General features: G+C 40.4%; 1 protein-coding gene across 1 annotated transcript; it reads right to left on the reverse strand.

The window, feature by feature from the left end:
* Nucleotides 1-408: 408 nt before the first annotated feature.
* On the reverse strand, nucleotides 409-21,170 carry alpl (alkaline phosphatase, biomineralization associated). The gene is made up of 12 exons (XM_083971004.1): nucleotides 21,094-21,170; nucleotides 17,709-17,874; nucleotides 16,929-17,048; nucleotides 15,061-15,176; nucleotides 13,394-13,568; nucleotides 11,860-12,035; nucleotides 10,234-10,374; nucleotides 10,009-10,078; nucleotides 9,737-9,871; nucleotides 3,096-3,287; nucleotides 2,878-2,997; nucleotides 409-1,149 (listed from the first exon to the last, which is right to left on the reverse strand). The coding sequence occupies exons 2-12, from the start codon at nucleotides 17,827-17,829 to the stop codon at nucleotides 884-886; spliced, it is 1,632 nt and encodes a 543-aa protein (XP_083827130.1). The 5' UTR covers nucleotides 17,830-17,874; nucleotides 21,094-21,170; the 3' UTR covers nucleotides 409-883.
* Nucleotides 21,171-22,602: the final 1,432 nt, after the last annotated feature.

Raw genomic sequence — 22,602 nt, forward strand, 5'->3', positions numbered from 1 at the left:
TGAAAATGGCATTAGCTGGCTTTCAGCCTTCAGTTGGTCTCAAAGTTGGTCTCCGTAAAAAAAGAGTTTTGTCCTCGAGAAACAATATCTGAAAAAGTTTTATATATAAAAAAAAAAAAGTTTGGCTAGATACATTTTGGAAATCAATATAAGTCAGATTTAAAAGAAAACAACATGTCAGATAAGTTAAAACCATTGATGTTACAACAAAACTGACAACAAGTTGTTTATCAGAAAACAAACACATTTTCTTTATTGGTTAAGAGATTTTACAACTTCTGTTATTGGACACAACAATGGCAGGTGGGCTTTTTGCAAGTATGCACAAGGTGTATGACAAAAAATCCATTTTATCTTCTCTTTTGTTTAGTTTACATTCAGTTTCCTCTAGTTTTGGTGGGAAATGTATCCTTCGAAATGTGTTGTAAATACACCATAATTACATGAGAGATCTTTATGAGGTAGATTCTGTTAACTGCACATTTAAAATATGAAACATATTCTAATGTTTGAAAAGCCAATCAATCAATTCAAACCTAAAGAGTTTACATCAAACAAAGAGGTTCTAAAATCCTTAATAAAAACTATTGGAGAGACAAATCACAACTGAGATCTCTGTGACACCATTTTTCATTTCAGTGCATCGGGGGTGAATGATTTTTGTAATATTCTACATATTTGCCTTAATAGACTAAACTGACAACCTTATGCCTTTGTCCATTAATCATCACAACATGACAGTGTCTTTATAGTGGTCCCATGAACAATATACTGTTGCATGAAATTTAAAAAAAAAATTTAAAACAAAGAAAAATTTGATTTTGTAAAATGTATGAAATGTTTAAACAGGGATACTAACAGGACTACAGTGGTCTGGGATAGGTCAGCAGAGAAGTCGGGTGACTGTCAGAAGAGCTGCTATGCTGGACAGGACGGGACGTAAACCGCCAGTCCCACTGCTTAACTTACAGTGTTCCTTATTCTGGCCGATGCAGGCTGCATAAGCCATAACGTGGGGGATATAGTTCTGCTCATGGACCCCGTGAAGCAGGTGAGCCAAAGGACCTTTAGCAAATACAGCAACATCCTCTCCTCCATGAGTCTCCGAGCTCAAAGGTACAGCTGCCTGGGCCTGGTAGTTGTTTTCCTCTGAAAGGAAGGAAAGGAGAGGAGAAAGAAATGTAAAAAGAAAAAGGAAAAAAAGAAAAAAGAAAATGGTAATAATGAGAAATGGAGAGAAAAATCACTATCCTTAATTAAAGTTTCCCTGTGGAGTTCTAAGTTGTTTTTCTATGAATGGACCCCCATCTTGTTTATCTTGTGCGCACGCACAGGGATGCAGACAGGTAAACATGCATACACATGTCTGTCAATGGCAGATAAACATTTATGCGTGAACAAAGACAGGAAAGAAGGATGACATTTAAACAAAACCTTGTGTTGTCTACAGAGCACCTGTCTTAGCTACGCAGATGTAGCCTGAGTTTACTTAATAACCACTCAGAGCTACATAATTCCTCTAATAAGTCATTTTGTGATATCTTACTGTAATTTGCCATTAATCGTCCCTTAGCTAGTCCCTGAAAGTCTACTTTAAATGCCAGCAGCACACAGCAAACCCCAACTAAAGCATGCTCTTAGCTAAAACTGTGTTATCACTCATAGCACATACCAGTGGAGTGGTCAAATTAATATTGTGTTCTTTCCTGCAATATTTCCTTGTATGACTAAATTTGCTTCAATATGATGATACCTACCTATTTTGGGGCATAATAAAACTCACCACCAACTGCACAATTTTCTGAAATTAAGTTATAGTCCAGGCAATCTAGCTAATTTTGGACGCAAAAATAGAACTAATTGTAACAGAATGTTTTTCACCATACATAATTTCTTTGAGGTGTCCAGAACAACATAATTAAAGTGTCAATGGAAGTGTTGTCAAAATGTCAATGTTTTATTTCGTTAAAGTTGTGTGTTGTTGTCTGCATTACGTTTTTTATAATACTATGTTGTTGTTGTTGTTCTGACAATGTATACTGTTTTTATGTTTTGGGACTCCGGATGGAAACTAGCACTAGCTGCTACAATCCGGCACATTTACACGTTTTTATATGTCCATTAATGTGCATTGTCCCATCCAAATAAACCAATAAAAAAAAAAAAAAAAAGTCCTAAGAAATCCTACTTGGGGAAATATGTTTAATTCTCATTAATCCAAGATTGATTTACTGTATATAAAGTGTATGGTGCCAAGAAGGCCAGAAAACAACACCCTTTACTTTACTTTACAACACTTTACTGCTATCACAATGAAACTTTACACAATGAAAGTATCCATGAAATGTACTTTTTTTTTTTGTTTTTTTAGTTTCTTTGAAAATGAATTTGAATATGCAAATGAGCCATACACTAATGAAATATGCCCAAAATACACCCGAATAGGCTTTTTTTTTTTTTTCCTTTACTCCTACCACAATGAAGCTTTACACACAATGAAGTGTGTGGCTCATTTGCATATTCAAATTCATTTTCAAAGAAACTTGTAATACAAAAAATGTTACATTTTATGGAGGAAAAAAAATAGCCCCACTGGGGTGTATTATTGTCTGGCCTTATTGGCACCATAGTCTTTATACAGTAAATCAATCTTGGATTGATGAGAATTAAACATATTTCCCCAACTAGGATTTCTTAGGACTTTTAGTATCTTGTTCTGGACACCTCATAGAAATGATATATGGTGAAAAACATTCTGTTACAATTAGTCTGTTGGAAAACGCTATTTTGCCTTGACTATTAAATTTGATCTTTCTTTAAAATTTATTTTGGTTTATAAAACACACACCAACCTGGTGGCTACACTACTTTACTTACGGTAGTTAACGGTGGACACATTCTCCCTTTCACCACTGACGACTTTGTAACCCGGTCCGTTCCCATATAGAATTGAGGTGAATGGCTTCTGATCAACGTCACTAAACTTGGGCGCCAGACCTGTGGATAGAAACATTCAGCATTTTAACTAGGCTATTCTCATGAGTTATTGCTACAACACAACAATAATAAATATGTGCATCATAATAACAATTTACCAAATATTGTGTTTCCTCTGAGCGTGTAGCCTCCGAAGTTGAACATATGGGAATGGTCAGCAGTAACTACGGTCATGGTATCATGGATGCTGGTCATGAGATCTGCACGGCCGATGGCCCTGTCCATTTCCACAGCTTCATGCAGAGCTTGCTTGGCCTTACCCTCGTGGTGTCCATGATCAATACGTCCCCCTGTAGCACATAAAAACAACATAAAACACATCAGATGACTGTGTTTTACGCATGACATGCTGTTTGACCATGACTGACGATGTTCACACAAGAGAGACACTGTCTAAAAATGGCTCTAGAGAGAGGAAAACTTTCAGATAGTCAGACAGCATGCCAAAGTATCTGAAGAGAATGAAAACAGAATTGAAACCCTGTTCACGTTCTCACCTTCACAAACCTGTCCAATCACTGTGTGAAGTAGGCATTAATGTCAGACAGATGCTTTCGTAAAGTTACAAAAATCACTCAGATGCATCATCCAATATTCCACCATGAAAAAGGTGTGAGGCCTGGAGATTCAGACGTGATTAGACGAGCCAAGAAGCACTCAGTCTGAGACACGCTGACCTCTCTACTCCTCCTCAGTCTGGCTCAACAATAACTGTCATATTTGCAGGTGCTTGCCAACATGATTATCAACACTGAAATTCCTCTTCCTCCTCTATGTAATATCAGTTTGACACTTTCTGCTGAAACTGACTTGAATGCCTGTCTCAGTGTCTCTGCTTGTTAGGATGACAATTATGATGAAACCAGAACAATACAAACCATTCCTGGAGTGATTCGCGTATTTTTTTCATAGATAGGTGGCCTTTTATATCACACACATTTCCCTGATTGCCTGGTTGATAGATGTATTTATTTAGTACCATTGTGCACCTCTCATCTAACTTTGAGTCACTGGATCCTATGTCTCAGTTGTTTACAGGCATTTATATATTCTGCATCTGTTCAGTGTTAATATTACTGAATGTTGTAAGCTTCTTGCTGTTTAGTAAAAGACTTTAAGTTGTATTGAAAACTAAGTGAACCACTAATGTTTCCCACTGGTTTGCAAAAGATTTCTTTTCGATATTTACCCAATTTAAAAAAGCCAGAACTTCACAAAGTGTCACTAATCTAATTTGTTAGTTCCTGGAACAATCACAATAAATATCATAGTTTATCATTTTCACACAAACTTTCAAAGTTTTCCTTTAAAGCAGAAGTAAGCGATCCGGTCGTTTTGGCTAATGCTGCATTCCAGGCAGGCTTTTGAAACCGTAAGTTACAGCTTCATGTCACAACTTACGATTTTGTAGCGTTCCAGGCAACCCACTCGTGTTTTTCCGACCTGTGGAAGTGCATTATAACGGCCACTCGTAACTTCCGACCTGTAAACTCGTACCAGATCGAACTGGTACGACTTCACAGGTCGGAAAAACACGAGTTACGAGTTGCCTTGAACGCACCATAACGTCTTGTAAGTCGACGGAGTTAGCAGCCCCCGCCCTCGTCATGGATCTATTGGTCCTCGTCCCTACGTCACCACATTCAGGCGCATCCCTTGGCTGCACACAGCCCTGCATGCCGTTCTCTCTCCTCATTGGATAAAACTTATAGGATACGAGAAAAGTTTTCTCCTCGGCTCAGAGCAGAGCAGAGTGACTGACAGACCCGTGTTTCGGTCCAAACACTCTATGTAAGTGATTGCTGTCGGAAGATATAACTATTTAAGACTTATATTAACACAAAAATATTGCTTACTTCTGCTTTAAATAAAAGTTGCATTGGTTTAGGGCAATCATATTTTTAGCATACAGTTCATTTTAATCTGAAAAAGTGCTGTGTTAAATTTGTATTAAAGAGGAACTAGGCAGGATGTCTCCCGTGGCTATGCTACATTTTTACCTTAAAGCAGAAGTAAATGGTCCGGTCGTTTTCGCTAATGCTGCGTTCCAGGCAGGCTTTTGAAATCGTAAATTACAGCTTCAAGTCACAACTTACGACTTTGTAGCGTTCCAGGCAACCCACTCGTGTTTTTCCGACCTGTTTTACCGGTGAAAGTCACTATAACGGCCACTCGTAACTTCCGACCGGTGAACTCGTACCAGATCGAACTGGTACGACTTTACGGTCGGAAAAATACGAGTTTCCTTGAACGCACCATAACAGTCCTCGTCGCTACGTCACCACATTCACGGCGTTCCTTGGCTGCACACACAGCCCTGCATGCCGTTCTCTCTCCTCATTGGATAAAAACTGCAGGATACGATAAATGTTTTCTCCTCGGCTCAGAGCAGAGCAGAGGGACTGACAGACCCGTGTTTCAGTCCAAACACTCTATGTAAGTGATTGCTGTCGGAAGATATAACTATTTAAGACTTATATTAACACAAATATATCACTTACTTCTGCTTTAATTAAAAAGCTCTGGACTAATTGTGATAGTTGTGATAGTTAACTCCATGACTTGTGATTTGTTATGAGTGAGAACGGAGGCTCTCTGCCTTCCACCTGGCGTCTCATGGCTGAAAACCAACATTGCAACATCAGTGTAGTTACTCGGTCGCGCCCCGGTGTCCCAGCTCTCATCTCTGCACACTGCGACACAAACGAGCTCTGTAACCGGCAATCTTTTGTTTATAATGGTTAAGACTACACCGCTCCATGTATTGATTTTTTGCCGGCTTCATTATAAACAAATGGACAAGAGGAGCGTTACCAAAATAGTGGAGAAGCGATCGGACTTGCATAGTTCCCCTTTTACATGTGATGTCGTTGTGGTTCAGCCAAAAAGTCTCTAAATCTAAAGACACAGCCAACTGAGAAACTCCACCCCAGTCACATTTGCTGTTATTCAACTTGGCAATGCAAAGACTGGCTGACCTAAATGCTTAGCCTTTGCAGGAAAACTCTAATTCAAGTGAGTTCATGAACCCACTGTTGTTTGCACAAACCACAAAATGAGTCATGTTTTCCTCTCTGTTGTCAGTCAACAAATGTCATCCATAAATGCACTTTATTTTGATGGAAGTCATATCCAACCTGTATGAGAGAACAAGTGAAAGCATGCTCAGTTCTTCCAGATCATCAAGTCATTCAGTTGATCGGCTTCACCACACAGTGTTGTGATTTCCTTGTGCCTCAAGGTGTTTCTCTCTTTCTTATAGACGGTAACCAGAGGGCATGCTTGTCGAAGCAAATACAACTACTAATGCATGTTAAGTGTTAACAATAATTGTTCAAAAATAATGTGTGGTTTAGTCTTTATGCTAAGCTAGGCTGCTACAGACATATAACATGTTAAAGGTACAGTGTGCAACTTATTTGGCTTTTTGTTAGCAAAAATCAAACATTGCTTTCATAAATACATATAAGTCTAATCACAATTGCATACAAATGAAAGCTGTCTCGTAGCTTAGAATGAGTTGTTTACAAATACATAGGTGGCGGTGCACCCAACCGAAGCTGCCATGTTGCGTCGCCATCTTTGAATATGCTAGCTGAAAGGGGACAAACTCGCGTTTCACATTTAAATCCCCGTGTGTTGTCGGGGGCGGGTGAGAGAGGCACAACTGAAAAATAACATATAAATCTAGGAATAAATAATTGATTTAAAAACTGCCTAAGTGCAGCCACAGTGTGTGTTTTCACAAATACTGTTAGTATTATACATAGTTTCGTTTCTCAGCTCGTACACATATTTGTTCTCGCCGCACAGCTGGCAGAACTTCATGTTTCCATGTTCCGATCCATGTTTACATGACTCCAGATTGTAAAAATTAGTCTCTAAAGTATTGATAAACTTTTACAACCATTCATTTCGTTTAATAAATGGACCGCTCCAGATGTCACGGTTCCCTTCCCATTTCACACACTGGACCTTTAGAGTAAAAACCTGGCAAATGATAATGTCCCCTTTTACAGAGCATGAGGGTCACTGACTGATTTGATGACTCTTCAAATGTGAATCACATCATATGGCCCTCACAATCACCAGACCTCAACCTAGGGGACATTTTAGATGAGCTCACACCAAATTAAGGAATATCCTCCAGAAGAATATTGCTCATCAATCAATGATGAGAACTGACGCCACTCAGTGACATGTAATGGCCAAATCTGTGTCTCCACTTTTGAGACAAAGATGTGAACCAGCTCTCTATCTTTTCACTGACAGGCAGAACACAAATAGGATGATCTGTTCATTCAATAACAACAATGCAGTTTCCTCAGAATGCCACCAATCCTAATCATTCAACACACCCCACTGTATTGTGTAATGTCCTAACTGACAATCCCAGCATGTCCTGACTGGGAAAGGCACATTTGTTCAACTTAGTTCAAATCATCTGTTTGTGCCTTTGTGGAAATTTACTGTGATAACTAATCAAGCCTCCATGGTTCGAGAAACACTAGTCAGACTTAGCGCTTATATGATACAGTCCCCCCTCCCAGTGCATCTGACAATCTAACACATCTGTCTACATTATGTTGCAAGTAGCCAGATGTGTCATGGTGTGACATAACTACTTCTGACTGTCCACCTTTTTCCGAACGTCAAAAATGTCAGCCGGTTTTGCTCTTCCGGTGGAATTGTATGTTTACATTTCCATGGTTTCAGTCATCGCTTTTAACAATGGATACCACATAAATGGACATCCATGTAAAAAGCCGGCGTTAATAGAGCCATGCATTTACTGCAACTATGACAACGACTGAAACCATGAAAATGTAAACATAGGGCGTATTCACACCAGGCTCGTTTGGTCCGCTTGAAACAGACTTTTCCTCTGGTGTGGACTTTTTGGGGAGGTGTGAATACAAACTACCGGACTCTGGTGCGGATCAAACAAGTGAACCGAGACCACCTCTGCAGCTGGGACTCGGTTCACTTGTTTGGTCCGGACCAGAGTCCCAAACGAACCCTGGTGCGATTCACGTCCGGTGTGAATGCAAACCGAACCTTTCCCGAACCAAATGCAAAATCCAAGCGCCTTTTTGGATTCAACAGGCTTCCGTTGTTGTCAGTAAATGTGAAAATGATCAACAATGAGCCGTGGGTCAACATGGAGCACAGATAGACACGCTGCCTCCTTGATATTTGGTCAGTGGAAAACATTTATGGTGAGGGAGAGGACGCACCCGTCACAGTTAAGGATGCACATTCTCTCTCCTGTCTGCTGGAGGAACTGTGGAAATCAAAGTGCAAACCACTACCATATTTTTTGGGACTGCTCTGTCTTGAGGGACTACTGGAGAGAAATACACAACGCCCTACAGGATATCTTCAAATATGAAATACTCCTTGAGAGTAAGACTATGTTTTTTGGACACATACCTCAGGAATGGCCGAAAGGAGATAAACACTTAGTAAATATTTTGCTGGTGGCCTGTAAAAAGAGTATTACCAGAAAATGGTTATCACTGGAGAGCCCAACCATAAATATATGGATGGATATCACAATGGACATTTATACAATGGAAAAGATAACAGCTTTTGTTAATCACAAATTGGAGAAATTTACATCATAGTGGGATAACTGTCACGGCTCATAGGCCGGATTTTATTTTCACAAACCAGTAGCTATGATGTATGAGAAAGATCACTCCCTATCAGTACATAGTTGTTTTGTTTGTTTGTTTGTTTCAGTTGTTGTTATGGTTGTAAGTTTTTCTTCTCATAACTTGGATATAAACTAAAATACTATTTCAGCATTTAGGGCAGACAACAGATGCAAGAAGTATGCTCACATGATGTATATGCTGCGAATGTCTGTTTCTGAATGTCAATAAAAAATAAATTACAAAAAAAAAAAAAAAGGATGCACATTCTTAATTTTTTTATTAAACTGATAACAGAAAGTCGTTATCCGATTGATAACCATTAACAGAAATAAATGTGAGTAGGCTTATGCCGATCGGCAACGCGGCATCCTGAGAGAAAGATGTTTTTTGTTTGTTTGTTTTTTTGCTGTGCCGTCCTTTTTTTCTTTTCTTTTCTTGTAGCGCACCATCCTTCAGACGCACATGCAGACGTCTGTGTGTTTGTTGTCTGACCATCCTTCACGGGGACGGCTGCATAACGGCCACATAGCCTCCAAGTGATGAATAAGCACAGGACAGGTGCAACTGGAAATACTACCGAATTGAAAGGGCAGCAAGAAACGCATTCATGACCTCCAATGTGTAGCTACTTTTTGTGGAAGATCCCGCTGATAATTTTTATCCAATGATTGAGCGACTGTGGGACACACATGCTTTTGTTTACAAAGTTGATCCGCTTGTGAAAAAATGCAATGTGAATACAAACCGCACCAAGTAAAAAAAAATGTAGTCCGCACCAAAGCAAGTGAACTATCAGACTTTCCTGGTGTGAATATGCCCATACAATTCCACCGGAAGTGCAAAACCGGCTGACATTTTTGACGTTCGGAAAAAGGTGGATAATCAGAAGTAGTTTAAGAGAAAGAAACGAGAGAGGATAGGATAACAAAGACAATCCAAGGTTCTGCATCTGTATGACTCATTAAATAAGTTGGGCAGATTTTGGACAGAAATCAGTAAATTAAAAAAAGAAAGAAAGAAAGTGAAAACGCAGATTTTTAAATTTCGCCAATTTCACTATGATTGAGATACAAACTAACCTTCTACAAGCAGGTAAAATCCACGAGGGTTCTTCCTCAGGATCTTGATGGCCACCTCCACCATCTCTGTCAGTGAAGGATCAGTGTCTTTGTTCCTCTCCAAGTCATACGTCAAATCAGCAGGCTCAAAGAGGCCTGGAATAACAGGGTGAGGGCAAGGCACAGTTCAGAGTGAAGTAAGATATTACACACAGAAAATAAGCCCATGGCAAAAATGCATACACATATGGCTTCATTTACACTTCAATGAGACGCTGAGATGGGAAACTCACCCAATAAGTAATCCACATTGCTAGGGTTCAATGATAAGAGCTGCATCTTGTTCCATACATAATGGCCTTTCTGCGCAGTTACAAAAAAGACACAAACGTGCAGCACGGTATGAATGGTAACACCACAGTCACTTTGAAGTCAATATGCAAATGTAATTGCAAAGATAAAAGAGGGAGAGGAGAGAAGAGAAGCGCAAAGAGAGGGAAGAAGGAGGAGAAATTTACTTTATCCTTCATTCTGTCGGTCCACTCCTTCACCAGGTTTCTCCCGTCGTTCCGTGTGCCCCTGTGCTTCAGCACGTCGGGGTACTCCACATCTGACGTGTTTTTAGGAAGCATGTATTTCCTCCCTCCACCCATGATCACCTGAAGAACAGGAGGATTGAAAACAAAATTACAGACTCAACCTTTGTAGAAGAAGACAGCAGAACAATGCTGCAGTTAGGTTGTTAATGTACTTTGTACACAATCTGGTTAGCACAGTGTCAGTATTACAGCAGGTGACAAGTACATGCTCAAAGAGCCTTTCTCTAATGATTTTGTGCATCTTTAAGGTCAATGAAAATTACCTGGTCATCTTAAACTACTGTAGTTACAAGAGAGCTTTCTGGTTAAATCAATTAATTTGTTAATTACTCTCTTGACTGATATTTTAGTAGTTTGTTTCATGAAATGGCAATAAAATGTACAGTAGAAACATAAAAATGCTCATCACAGTTGAAGGCAATGTCATACAGTAAATGCTAACATGTTGATCTTCAGCAAGTATACATTCCTGTCATGTTAATTATTGATTAATCTCATGATTATAACAACATGATAATAATGATTATTGGTTTATCCTGTTCACATCCTAACATCAGCTAAGTGCTAGGCCATTTGTTTTGCAGACATGATTATGAACCAAAGCACTGCACAAACTGAAATCATGACCAACTGATGGCTGTGGAGGGAAGTGGCAGAGTTGACCATGAATTTACATGGCGATCAGGGCAGTCATTGGTTTCTATTGTGTTTGAATCATGAATGCCTGTACAAAACCCCATGGCTACCCATCAAATACTTGGTGTTGTTGAGATGTTTCATTCTGAACCAATAATCCGTACCACCCCCGCTGACTGACGATTCAAAGCTCTCAACCAAATAACAAGTCAGTTCTGCTGAAAAACTAAAAAACATTCCACATTGCAAAATGGTTCCCTATAAGCACCAAACATTTACTCATGACTAAAATTAAAACAAAATGAATATATAACCACCTTGACTGCAAACAATCAACCAAGAAAATGCCTCTCTAAAACATGTTAGACTGCATTAGTTGTACCTGCAGTCAGAGGGATGAAGCAGCAGTACACCTACATCTGTTACCATAGTAAACATGTCCTTTGTGTTTGTGATTCTGTAGTTTGAGCAGGTTATTGATTTTCTTTCTGACCTTCAGATCATAGCGCATTACGACCCGAGACAGGCCAACTGACCGACCGGGCCGGACTTGTCTCATGAACCACTCCACATGTTCCCCATCACTTTTTTTTTTACCATCAGCTTCATTTCACCACATTTCCTTTTTCAACTTCCACTGTAATTATTCCATTTAGCTTTAGCTGCTGCAGCTCAAATACCTATCTAGGTGGTGACAAGACGGCATTATGACCGCTTAATATTTCTCCCATGTGATATCAAGAAATGTTTCACTCTCTTTTCTTCATCTTGCTTCACACAAATGGAAAGAAAAATCCATCAAGAACAACAAGGAAATGTTTGTTATTTTTGCTAGTAAAATGATGGAAATTTCTAATCAGTTATCAAAATTGATGCTGATGGTTTTTCCACTATTTTTTTTTCACTTACATCAATATTGGGAATGTTTTCGAAGAGCTGTCTGGCAATGTCCTTGCAGCCGGCCTGCACTGCTTCATCCGGCATCTCATTGTCCGAGTACCAGTCTCTGTCCACACTGTGGGCGTACGCAGCACTGGGAGTTGCATGGTTGACACGAGTCGTAGTCACTATTCCCACTGACTTGCCTGTAGTCGACACACATGTGCATTTTTTCATTAAAACAGTGGTTTAGATCCAGACACAACGTTCTTAGCACAAATTTTGGTAAATAATAATAATTTTAAAAAAGTTGGACCTTAACCTTTCGTCTATTTTCTAAAAGATCGGTTCAAGAGCTATTAAATGTTATAATCACAAAATAACACATGAACTTTTTTTTTTTGGACCTAAAAGAGTTGTTCCTCTTCAGGGTGTACTCAGTTCAATACTGGTCATTCCAGCAGGGGACGGTGTGGTAATGTGACCTGATGAAAAACACATTTCTATTTGCTTTGTGCAGGAGGTCAGCGGCCCCCTGCCCTCTTCCCTCTGGAATGATTGGATTTCTTATTATCTGTGACCCCTGAACCCACACACATACACACATGGTCTCTCTCACATACACACCCTGACCCTCACCCACCCCCAGCTTATCCCCACCACCGCTCTCTGAAAATCCACTACTAACTCCTTTCACAGCTCTCCTTTTTCTGCCGTGCCTTTTATCAATTTGTCTTTAAAAAGTTGTGTTCAGACGAGAACATTGTGTTCAAGCAGACTGTGTAAAGCTGTGATCATCCTTGAAAAGTAAAAGCACATTTTCATTGATTCTGATTGATTCTATGGAGGAAAATGTGTCATCATCCAGGCGTATTCTTTCTTTCTTCCTTTTTTGGGGTATTTTTAGCATTTTTTTTTTGATAGAACAGTTAGTGTGGGTGGACAGGAACGCAGGGAGAGACTGGGGGAATGGTATGTGCAAAGGATCGTAAACCACTAAACCACCAAGCACCCCGATCACCCCGGATTTTAATCAATACAATTTCTCCATTGAGACATGGTTCCTCATGCTTCCCATCTGGCTCTATGGATATGCCAGCATGACAATGATACATAGGGTTCAAAGAAAAAGAAGAAAAAAACAACCAGAATCCATGTGAAACTTTACAGCAAAGACGGCCAAACATGAGAATTTTTTGAAAAATAAGTCCATAAAGTCTAACCCTTGTATATTCAAACGAGAACACATAAAAAAAAACACTTTGGGTCAAGTTAGTAAATGGTGATAAAGAAATTTCAAGCCACGCTCAAGTTCAAAGGATGAATAGCTAAAAAGAGGAATGAGCAGACTGAAAAAATGTGTATTAACAGCATCACTTTCAAAAACACTTCAAAGTCAGTGCTTTGAGCGATCAAGTCGTCCCACTTAGTGTTCCCACTTCTTATTTACACAGCATTAACTACACCCAGAATTACGTTTCCTTGGATATGAAACACGCAGTACAATCTGCAACAAGCCGAGGAGATGTCTGTGCTTCGTTGTGTTAATTCAGTGTTCCTCTACCTGCGTCCTTAGCCCATCGGAGGATGGAGGTGACCTGGTTGCCCTCTGTGGTGTTGCACTGGGATCGGACCGCAGCTGCGCTCACGCCCACCGTGCCCTCGTTGGCCTTGACCCCGCAAAGGTACGCCGTGGCCGTGCCGGCGCTGTCTGGCACCTGTGCATTAGTGTTGTATGTCTGCAGAGACACATGGACATGTCGTCAGATAGGACTGTTAAACTTTACGGCTGTTCTGCTCTCATTAGTTTAAACATGACAGGTGTTATTCCTACAATACCAGCCATGGATGAAAACACGGTTGGTGCTCTAGGGGATGTTTACAGCTAGAGTTGACCATCATTTATTGATGCAATTCATCATTAATTTTCTGTCTTTACTGCTAAGTCATTTTTAATCAGGCATGAACAGTAACTTCTGATTGGAGCACTTTTTACAAATCACCTTGGGCTGATGGAAATAATGATCAAAGATACGTTATTGTGCACTTGAGCCAATGAATGCAAGCTATTAAGGTATGAGATGAAAGAAAATATGTTTTGAATTTAAGTCTCAAATACCACCTACGCTAAATGCAGCTGGAGTGCCAATCTAATGAAAGAATATGTCAGCCGAGGCTCATTCATGTGCTTTTGACTGTGTTTGGAGAGGCGCCGAGAAATAAGCTCAGGCTTTGACTACATACTTGGTGGTGGGATCAAAGTTTTGGTGGTTTTATAGGATTTGTTAACATCTGTGTTGCTACCACACTCATGCTTGCTTCTCACATTGTCATTGCTGATGTTGTGTGTGCCTAAGGTATAAATGATCAAACCACTCAACAATGTGTGTATCATATCTGTAACATAACACACAGTATGACATGACACACATATGACCTTGTCCACAGTCACAGGCCTTTGCCAGGAAGCCATTAATGGCCACAACAATCAATACATATATGTTACTTTATTTGTTTATTTGGATGGGACAGTGCACATTAATGGACATATAAACATATAAATGTGCCGGATTGTAACAAAAGTGCTAATTTCCATCCGGAATTCCATAAACATAAAAACAGTTCATTTGATACACATAATAATGTAGACAACGAAAGGACAACAAGACGACTAAGACAATGTAAAACATACTGACAAACACGTTCTATGGGTAGGGGACCATAAGAGCTTCTGGGAGATAAAGTGCATAAGTGCTGGGTTAAAGTGACAAGTGCTAAAGTGCATAGGTACCAAGTTGTATTGCACGATAAGAGTATAAGGGCTAGATAGTATGACTTTTTTTTTTTTTTTTTTTTTACTTTTTAGACATTTATTGTCCCTCTAGGGAAATTCTTTTTCACATTTTTGCACAAGGCCCTAAAGTGCACATTACTGTAGTGTGTAAGTGTGTAGATATTGCACGAAATGTAATACATAATTGTAATTATGTAAGTAGTACTAGAACCAAAATGACGTACACAAAAAACATTGTGTACAATTAACTGAAAAATAAAAATTCAAATGGTGCCCCGGCAGTTGTTATATACAGGTTCCAGGTGGTCACATGTCTGGTTTGCTTGTAACCATGCTTTTAGTTTTCCTTGACCATGGTAAGAGTGCTGCTCTCCCTAATTGTGACTGGGAGGTTAAATCAAACATACTGTATGTATGATATAATAACTGTAACAGACCTTGGCCAAAGATACAAAAGGGAATTTGTCCATCTCCAGCTGCGTCTCCTCTCCGCTCTGCCCCTTTAGCTGACCCTTCAGTATTCGTGCGGCCGTCACCGTGGGAATGCCCATCCCTGAACAACAAAAGCAGGTCGACTGTTAGAATTGCATTCATGTTCCCACAGAGCGTCCACATGATAAACATTGTTATCTATTCACCAGTCACTGCTGAGCTCAGTTTGCCTCATATAAGATTGCTGTTTGGGAACAAGGTCGCTGCTGTTGAGAAAACATTTTCATTGATACAAATTACTTTTAAAACAGAGACTTAGGAAGGACAAACACAGGAGAAAGAAGATAGAAACATTGGGATGAAAAAAGATACTTTTGGTGACGTGGGAAGAGAAGAAGCTGTGTAGTTAATCTGTAACTTGCTGGATGAATAGAACTTGCAGTGATTCTTTGTTGTTTGGTTGTCTAGATACCTGAGACTAAGGATAACCACAGGAGGTGAGGACATCTTTATAAATCTGTAAATTGCAAGACGGGCGTAAATTAAGCTTTTGGTGCTTGGTGTTCTAAACTGAAATAACAAAAACAAAGATATCACCAAAGAAGCAACAGTTTTAGACACCTCAAGAAAAAGATACGTTAAAATGAACATTTAAATACGGTGGGAGATTGTGCTTGTTGCACAATACTTGAAGCTTTGAACTGCAAACAGGAAGCACGTCATTGTGCAGCTGAGTCTTGTCACAATCCAGTGATTTTCAAAGTACAAAGCAGACAATCATTAAGTAAACATTAGACAATTTCTCCCTGTTATGTCTCACCAGCTTGTTCAAAAAAAGTTGCAAGACGCTGTCTGTTATTGCCTGACTACACTAACATGAGCACGTATGCTGCAGTGCGCAAGAATGTCGTGCTGTGCCTGTAGTCCAAACAGAGAGAGCGGAGGCCCGATGGAGGATAAAAGTTATTGTGTGACCAATGAGCGTCCCCGCACAGACACAAGCCCAGTGATGTGGCGGCAGCACGGTTGTTTTGTTTGCTGCTATTCATTAGAAAACATTTGAAAAATCTCATTTATGTTCCACTGGATTACTGGATCCTCTGTAACATCATCATTTCAACTCGATTAGATGTGGTAGCTCAGTTAAACTGTCAATACGTTTTCATATCTTTATCAAAAAAAATTACAAGGGCAAAATGGTCGAGGCTCTGCACTGACAGTCTGAGTGTTTGGTTATGAGGATACAGAGTATCCTTCTGCAGCAAGGCTACCTTCTACTTTTATGGTTTTACACAGGGTTAATGGGATAGTTCACCCAAAATTCAAATTTCACTCATTATCTACTCACCCTCATGCGGACTAAGGGCTGGGAGAAGTTTCAGAGTCCTCCGTGCCTTCTCTGAGTTACAGCGGGGCTCCATGCAGCACTGCATGTCCATATGACGGTTGCGAATGGGCCTCACTTTTGCCCCATGTAGAGGCTACAGTCCTCAACGCAGGCGTCCCCGGTTCGATTCCCGCATCGGGCAGACCTTTCCTGCATGTCATTCCCCCTCTCTCTGCCTCCCCCTTTCCTGTCTATCTCACTATGTGCTGTCAAATAAAAGGCAAAAACGCCAAAAAATATATAATAAAAAAAAAGAAATGTGAGGCCCATTCGCAACCGTCATATGGACATGCAGTGCTGCGCCAAGACCCCCTGTAACTCAGAGAAGGCACCGAGGACTCTGAAACTTCTCCCAGCCCTTAGTCCACATGAGGGTGAGTAGATAATGAGTGAAATTTGAATTTTGGGTGAACTATCCCTTTAAGGGGGATTTCATCATTTCTCTCCACAAATGAGGAAAAAAAAAACAATGAAGCCATGTCTTACCATCTCCAAGAAAGAGGATGAGATTCTTTGCTTTGTTTTTATTCAGAGTTTGCAGCGTTAGAGATTCCTTCAGCGTCCTCTGGGCCCACGTATTCCAAAACTTAGGATCCTTCTCTTGCTCTGTGTCACAGTGAAAAACAATGAGTCTGGTTAGCGTTGGTAGTTACAGGATTGAACAGATTTATTGATCACATTATTCAGAATGTAGAACCACTTCAATAAACGTTGTCAACAGATTAGTGTATTGACACATTGTGTATGTATTATGTCACACTATCTATGCTCTCACATCAAATCAAATAGCAAAAATAAAACTTTTATCAATAGTTTTACCGATTCTTGGATTCCTTACTCTCCTGTGATAGTTCATTAAATATCTTTGTGTTTTGGAATCAAAACAAGACATTTGAAAATGTTATTTTAGCTTCTGGGTAAACACAATGGACATTTTATTACTATTATTATTATTAATTTCTTTACAAAGTAGTCAAATTAATTGATATCACAGTCCTGGGGTGAAACTCTCACAGATACACCGGATAAGATTAATCTGATGATCATGTTTTACAAACCATTTAATCTCTTTAATTTTTCTATGGTGCAAACAAATTGACTTCCATGGGGAAATGTCCAGTTTAAAAAAAACCCCACAGGAAATCATTTGTAGAAGAATATCTTTCCTTAAAGATTTTCAATCATTTTGTGCAGTTTGTGCTGGACGTCTCTCATCTGCTTGTGTGACGGCGCCAGCAGCGACTGGTTAATAACACAGTAACTGACCTGGGAATTGTGGCTTCCCAAGACTCCCAAAGATCATACAGGAGCAAACGATGAGCAGGGTTGTCGCCTTCATGTTGTCGTCTCTGTGTGGCTGACGCGTCGCTCTACACAGCCATAACATGCCACTTGGAGCAGCTGAGGAAGCCTGTCTGCAGTTGGCGCACGGCTGCCAGAGAAAAGGACAAACACACCAATAATTAAGTCTGTGTCATCTGGTCGCACCCTGCCTCTGACAGACTGGTTTAATATGTATTTACTCTGTGATGATTTACCAAAGGACACTTATTTCAGCCAGATAACACACTTCCTGCTCATGCTGTCCCACTGCAAATACCTAACGTGTATACAGTAGGTGACTAGTGTGACCACAGGATTGTTTTAAAGGGATAGTTCACCCAAAATTCAAATTTCACTCATTATCTACTCACCCTCATGTCGACTAAGAGCTGTGAGAAGTCCTCCGTGCCTTCTCTGAGTTACGGGGGGGTCCGCGCAGCAGTATTTGTCCATATAATGGTTGTGAATGGTGCTCACTTTTCTTCGTCCAAAAAGACACACGAAAAAACATCCAAATACCTCCATACTGCTCATCTGAAATGTCCCTCTTGTATTGAAGCCCCAACATGAGAAATGATTCCACCGGTCAGTGCAAATCACGCGAGATTTGTACTGACACAGGAAGAGCAGTGAACTGAGACACTGGGAGCTTCTGCTACAAACAAGCTTAAAATATAGACTTATTTAATTTTTCTCTGAACAATTTCTCATGTTGGGGCTTCAATACAAGAGGGACATTACAGACGAGCAGTATGGAGGTATTTGGATGTTTTTTGGTGTGTCTTTTTTGACGAAGAAAGTTGGTATCCATTCACAACCATTATATGGACAAATACTGCTGCACGGACCCCCCCGTAACTCAGAGAAGCCACGGAGGACTCTGAAACTTCTCACAGCTCTTAGTCGACATGAGGGTGAGTAGATAATGAGTGAAATTTGAATTTTGGGTGAACTATCCCTTTAATGAACATGTGGCAGCCATCCACAGTGGAATATTAGTTACTTGCTTGGTGCAATCTAAAGACAAACCGGAGAGAGTCAGTGCTAGCTTTCCAAACAAAAGAAGAAAGAGGCAGAAAAAGCACAAGAGGACAAGTACAACCAGCAGTCTGTTCTCAAAACGAGAGCAGATGAAAAGATATTTATTGGCATTGTTGTTCTCACTTGTTGAAAACAGATCACTCAGCCCACCATCAGGCTTCGCAGCAGAAACAAAAGAAGGCTGGCTGAAGTTAAGCGTGAGGCCTTGCTGTGAATGTAAGTAGCCACAACAGGGGCCCTGAAGGCTCCTGGTCAGTAAGGCTTTCATGTGCAATTATCAACACCCTCCTCCTTTCTTCCCCAGTGCTTATAGTCAAGGTCATTTTAATGGGATTGTGCTCAGAGGTTTAAGGGCCATAACAAAGCCGATTAACACCTAATGATTGACTGCGCACATCCACCCGTGAGAGAGAAACTGGAGATAGCCCCACTTTTATCAGAACATTTCTGACACAAGGCTTCTGCTTCTTTTTGTTGAGTCTGAACAGGGTTGTGCGCAAACATCTCTTACGTCACACACTCCATACTGCAGCGTGAATGTACTGCACACTGACATGGTTAAATCGATCAATATAATGGACTTGTTTTCCATTGAAGCTCCTTTGCCATTCAATGCACACACACACACCCATACCTTTGAACAGCACCTCTCCATACTGACTATGATGAAACCGCCTGCTTTGCCAACAACTCCAAGATCCTGTCTGGACCGGTATCGCTTCCATGCTCCATCTGGTTTAATGAAAACAGGCGGGTTTGAACCCCACAGGGCATGATCCAGCCCTGAATAAGTACAAGGTGATATGCCAGAGGCAAGTTGCCGTTACCATTTCTCAGATGCAGCGGGCCAAGAGTGGCCTCAAAATCTGCCTGGTCCACCCACAGGAAGTGAACCAGCCAGCCTGCAGGTGAAATAGCAGAGCACCATCACCACTAATATCACCAGCATGCCACCCAGGAACGCGCTCAGTATCACATTAGTTCCCACTTCGGCCATGGTGTCAGCCAGCTTCGGGCTATACTCCACTGTGCCAGAACCACGGCTGCTTTCAAAAGAAAAAAAAAATTCTCAGCACCAAAATGATTCCACCCTTCTTGGCTTCCTTAGCAGAGCTGCCACTGCCCCGAGGCCAGTCACACATGTGCTACTCCAGCAGGTATAGCAGCTTCAAAGCTCGGATTAGGCTTTTAATTACACTCAGAAGAGGAGGGCTGGGAGATAGAGGCTGGCCTCCAAAATATTCAATCAAACCCCCCAACAAACCCCCCCAACATGGTAACTCTGGACCCCAGGAAGAATAGTCCTTACCAAGGTGACGACTAATGGGGATCCATAATAAAACTAAACTAAACATTTATCCCTGTGCCACTTCAAGACAGGCAAAGCAGATGAGTGCTTTGCATGGTGAGACAGAAAAGATTGTGTTATCTCTTTCTCTATGACTGGCAAGGACACTTGCCACAGTTGCCACTTTTTAAACAGGCAACTTGGTTTTCTCCTCACACCAGTCTGCCTCACCCAGCCTCCTGTATGCATCCAGAATAACTAACATTTTAACACATGAACATCTCACTTGTTTATCTTATTCTGCCATAAATCTGTCACTGTGTATAAATATGTATAAGTTGAAGAGAAGAAAGTTATTTAAAAAAAACAGATTTTGTAATCTCTGTGTCAGGATACTAAATGGCTTGTGCAGTCTAAAGCAAAGCTTCCCAAACCTTTTCATGAAAACGCCCAATTTATCAGGAAGTGTACACCATATCTGAGATTTGACTTAAAAATACTAGTAACTGGGGCAGAGGCATTTTATCACAGCCCCTTGTGCATAAAGGGGGTTGGGAATTGGAGTGGATGTTGGAAGACCCATGAGCCCACTTCCACAGACCCATATTATCCAAAGATCCTCATGGTTGTAATTGAAAATTACATCATAATTCTTAGTATAACTCAAGGTAAAACTACACTATGCCACTGCAGACTTGACCACACGTCAAAACTCAAAAAGCTGATGTCAGTGCAACAGATGCCCCCTCAGAAAACCTCTTTTATTAAAACCAAAATTGGATCATTCCGGACTGAAGAGCACGGACAAACTCGCATTATTGTTCAGAGCGGATGCTGATGGAAAAGAAGAAAAAAACAAAAAAAACAAGTAGGCTATAACCAGTATAACGACATGTAACCGTATTTCAGTTTACACTCTGATGGCGCGTTTCTCCCTAAGCAACCTGTTATCTGTGAGAAAACAACACAAAACAAAAAGTTAATTGTAGTTGTACTCACTGTAAGTGGTCCTCCAGGCACAAATCTACATCCAAATGAGCGCGCAGTCCATTCAGTCCCTCTTCATTAAATGTGTGCCGCTGCTTTCACAGCCCTTTTATATAAGGCCGCACTTGTTCAACACTGGCATTGGAGGTCTGAGAATAGCGGTCTGTATCCCACCAGGGAAAAAAAAAAACTTAAAATAACGATGCAGTGCTGATGGGAGATGGACCGAGAGCTCCGCCTGTCGGAAACACGAGGGAACGGCGTGCCATAAACTATAATGACTACAACTGGTGGAAGTGTCAATGATTCAAATGATTGATTCATTCATTCATTCATTTTCTACACCGCTTATCCTGCACTAGGGTCACGGGTGAGCTGGAGCCTATCTCAGCTGACTTTGGGCGAGAGGCGGGGTACATCCTGGACAGGTCGCCAGTCTTCAAATGATTGATGATGATGAAATTAAAATGAATCATCCAATAATAATAATAATTATAGGCCTAATAATCAAGGATTATTATTGGTGATTTGAGGTTGTGTCTGATTATACAGATAGTGTAAACTACTTAATGTATCATAACATTATATTTGTGATTTCATGTTTATTTCTTATGGACCAATGTCCCACTGCATTTGTAGCCTATTGGCTTTAGTTTGAAGTGTCCCATCTTAAACTGGCCCTTCAAATATTTAAGAAGTAGCCTACATTTAAAACACAAGCACAAATGAGGAAATAGCTACACATGCAACCGGAAATTTATTTTTTACCACGTGACCCTATTTTCACTGATGCCTAATTTTCACTTATGAAACAACTAAAGAGTAACATGTAGAGACAAAATTTTGTGAAATGTAGAATAGAAAATATAGTGAAATATTATTATCTTGTAAAATCGTATTTCCAACACTGCAAACAAACTTTGCTGCTGTCAAAACAGCACAGGTCTTCCCACTTCATTAAGCAGGCTGGCCTTAATTCATGAGGTGACTGGTAGACAGATTCAGTTCTACATTTATTTCATGAGGCATTGCTCCTTGCTGTTTACTGTAGTGTCCTTTGGATGTCACTGTAAGACCAGCTTCTGCCCCTCTCCGCTGTGAGCTACAGGAACTGCAGGGGCTGACACAACCTCAGTCTTTACTACAGCTTTCACTGACAATAGAAACTTCTGCTTTTTTAACCCGTCATGATTTTTTGGGTGCAGGGGCGTTTGTGGGTGAATTTAGGGTCACACTGCTAAGTTGTAACTCTACAAAGGAACTGAAAGTGTTATGAAAGAGGATGAAGCAATTAAAAAAAGGCAAGTAACAGCATAGCCTATAACTGAATGGTAGGCTACTTAAAATCACCATTAATATGTAGGCTATTAACTAATATTTTCCAGCTACTGACATATATAGGCTATGTTGTGTTTACCAGATAAATGTAGGTGCAATGAAAATTAAAGCCTAAAAAGTATGTATCATGTTCATAAAAGTTAGCTACTGTTACTCTGATAAACAGCTTTTGGAGTGTGGGCT

The sequence above is a fragment of the Trachurus trachurus genome (genome assembly GCF_905171665.1).
Source record: "Trachurus trachurus genome assembly, chromosome: 5".
NCBI classification, from domain to species: domain Eukaryota; kingdom Metazoa; phylum Chordata; class Actinopteri; order Carangiformes; family Carangidae; genus Trachurus; species Trachurus trachurus.

What these genes read in the sequence shown, in the direction of transcription:
- alpl (XM_083971004.1), bottom strand. Translation starts at nt 17,829, where the DNA reads ATGTTATGGCTGTGTAGAGCGACGCGTCAGCCACACAGAGACGACAAC. An exon ending in CTTTTGTATCTTTGGCCAAG is followed by an intron (nt 13,569 to 15,060) that starts GTCTGTTACAGT and finishes GTGTCTCTGCAG; the next exon opens with ACATACAACACTAATGCACA. An exon ending in CAATGTGGATTACTTATTGG is followed by an intron (nt 9,872 to 10,008) that starts GTGAGTTTCCCA and finishes CTGTTATTCCAG; the next exon opens with GCCTCTTTGAGCCTGCTGAT.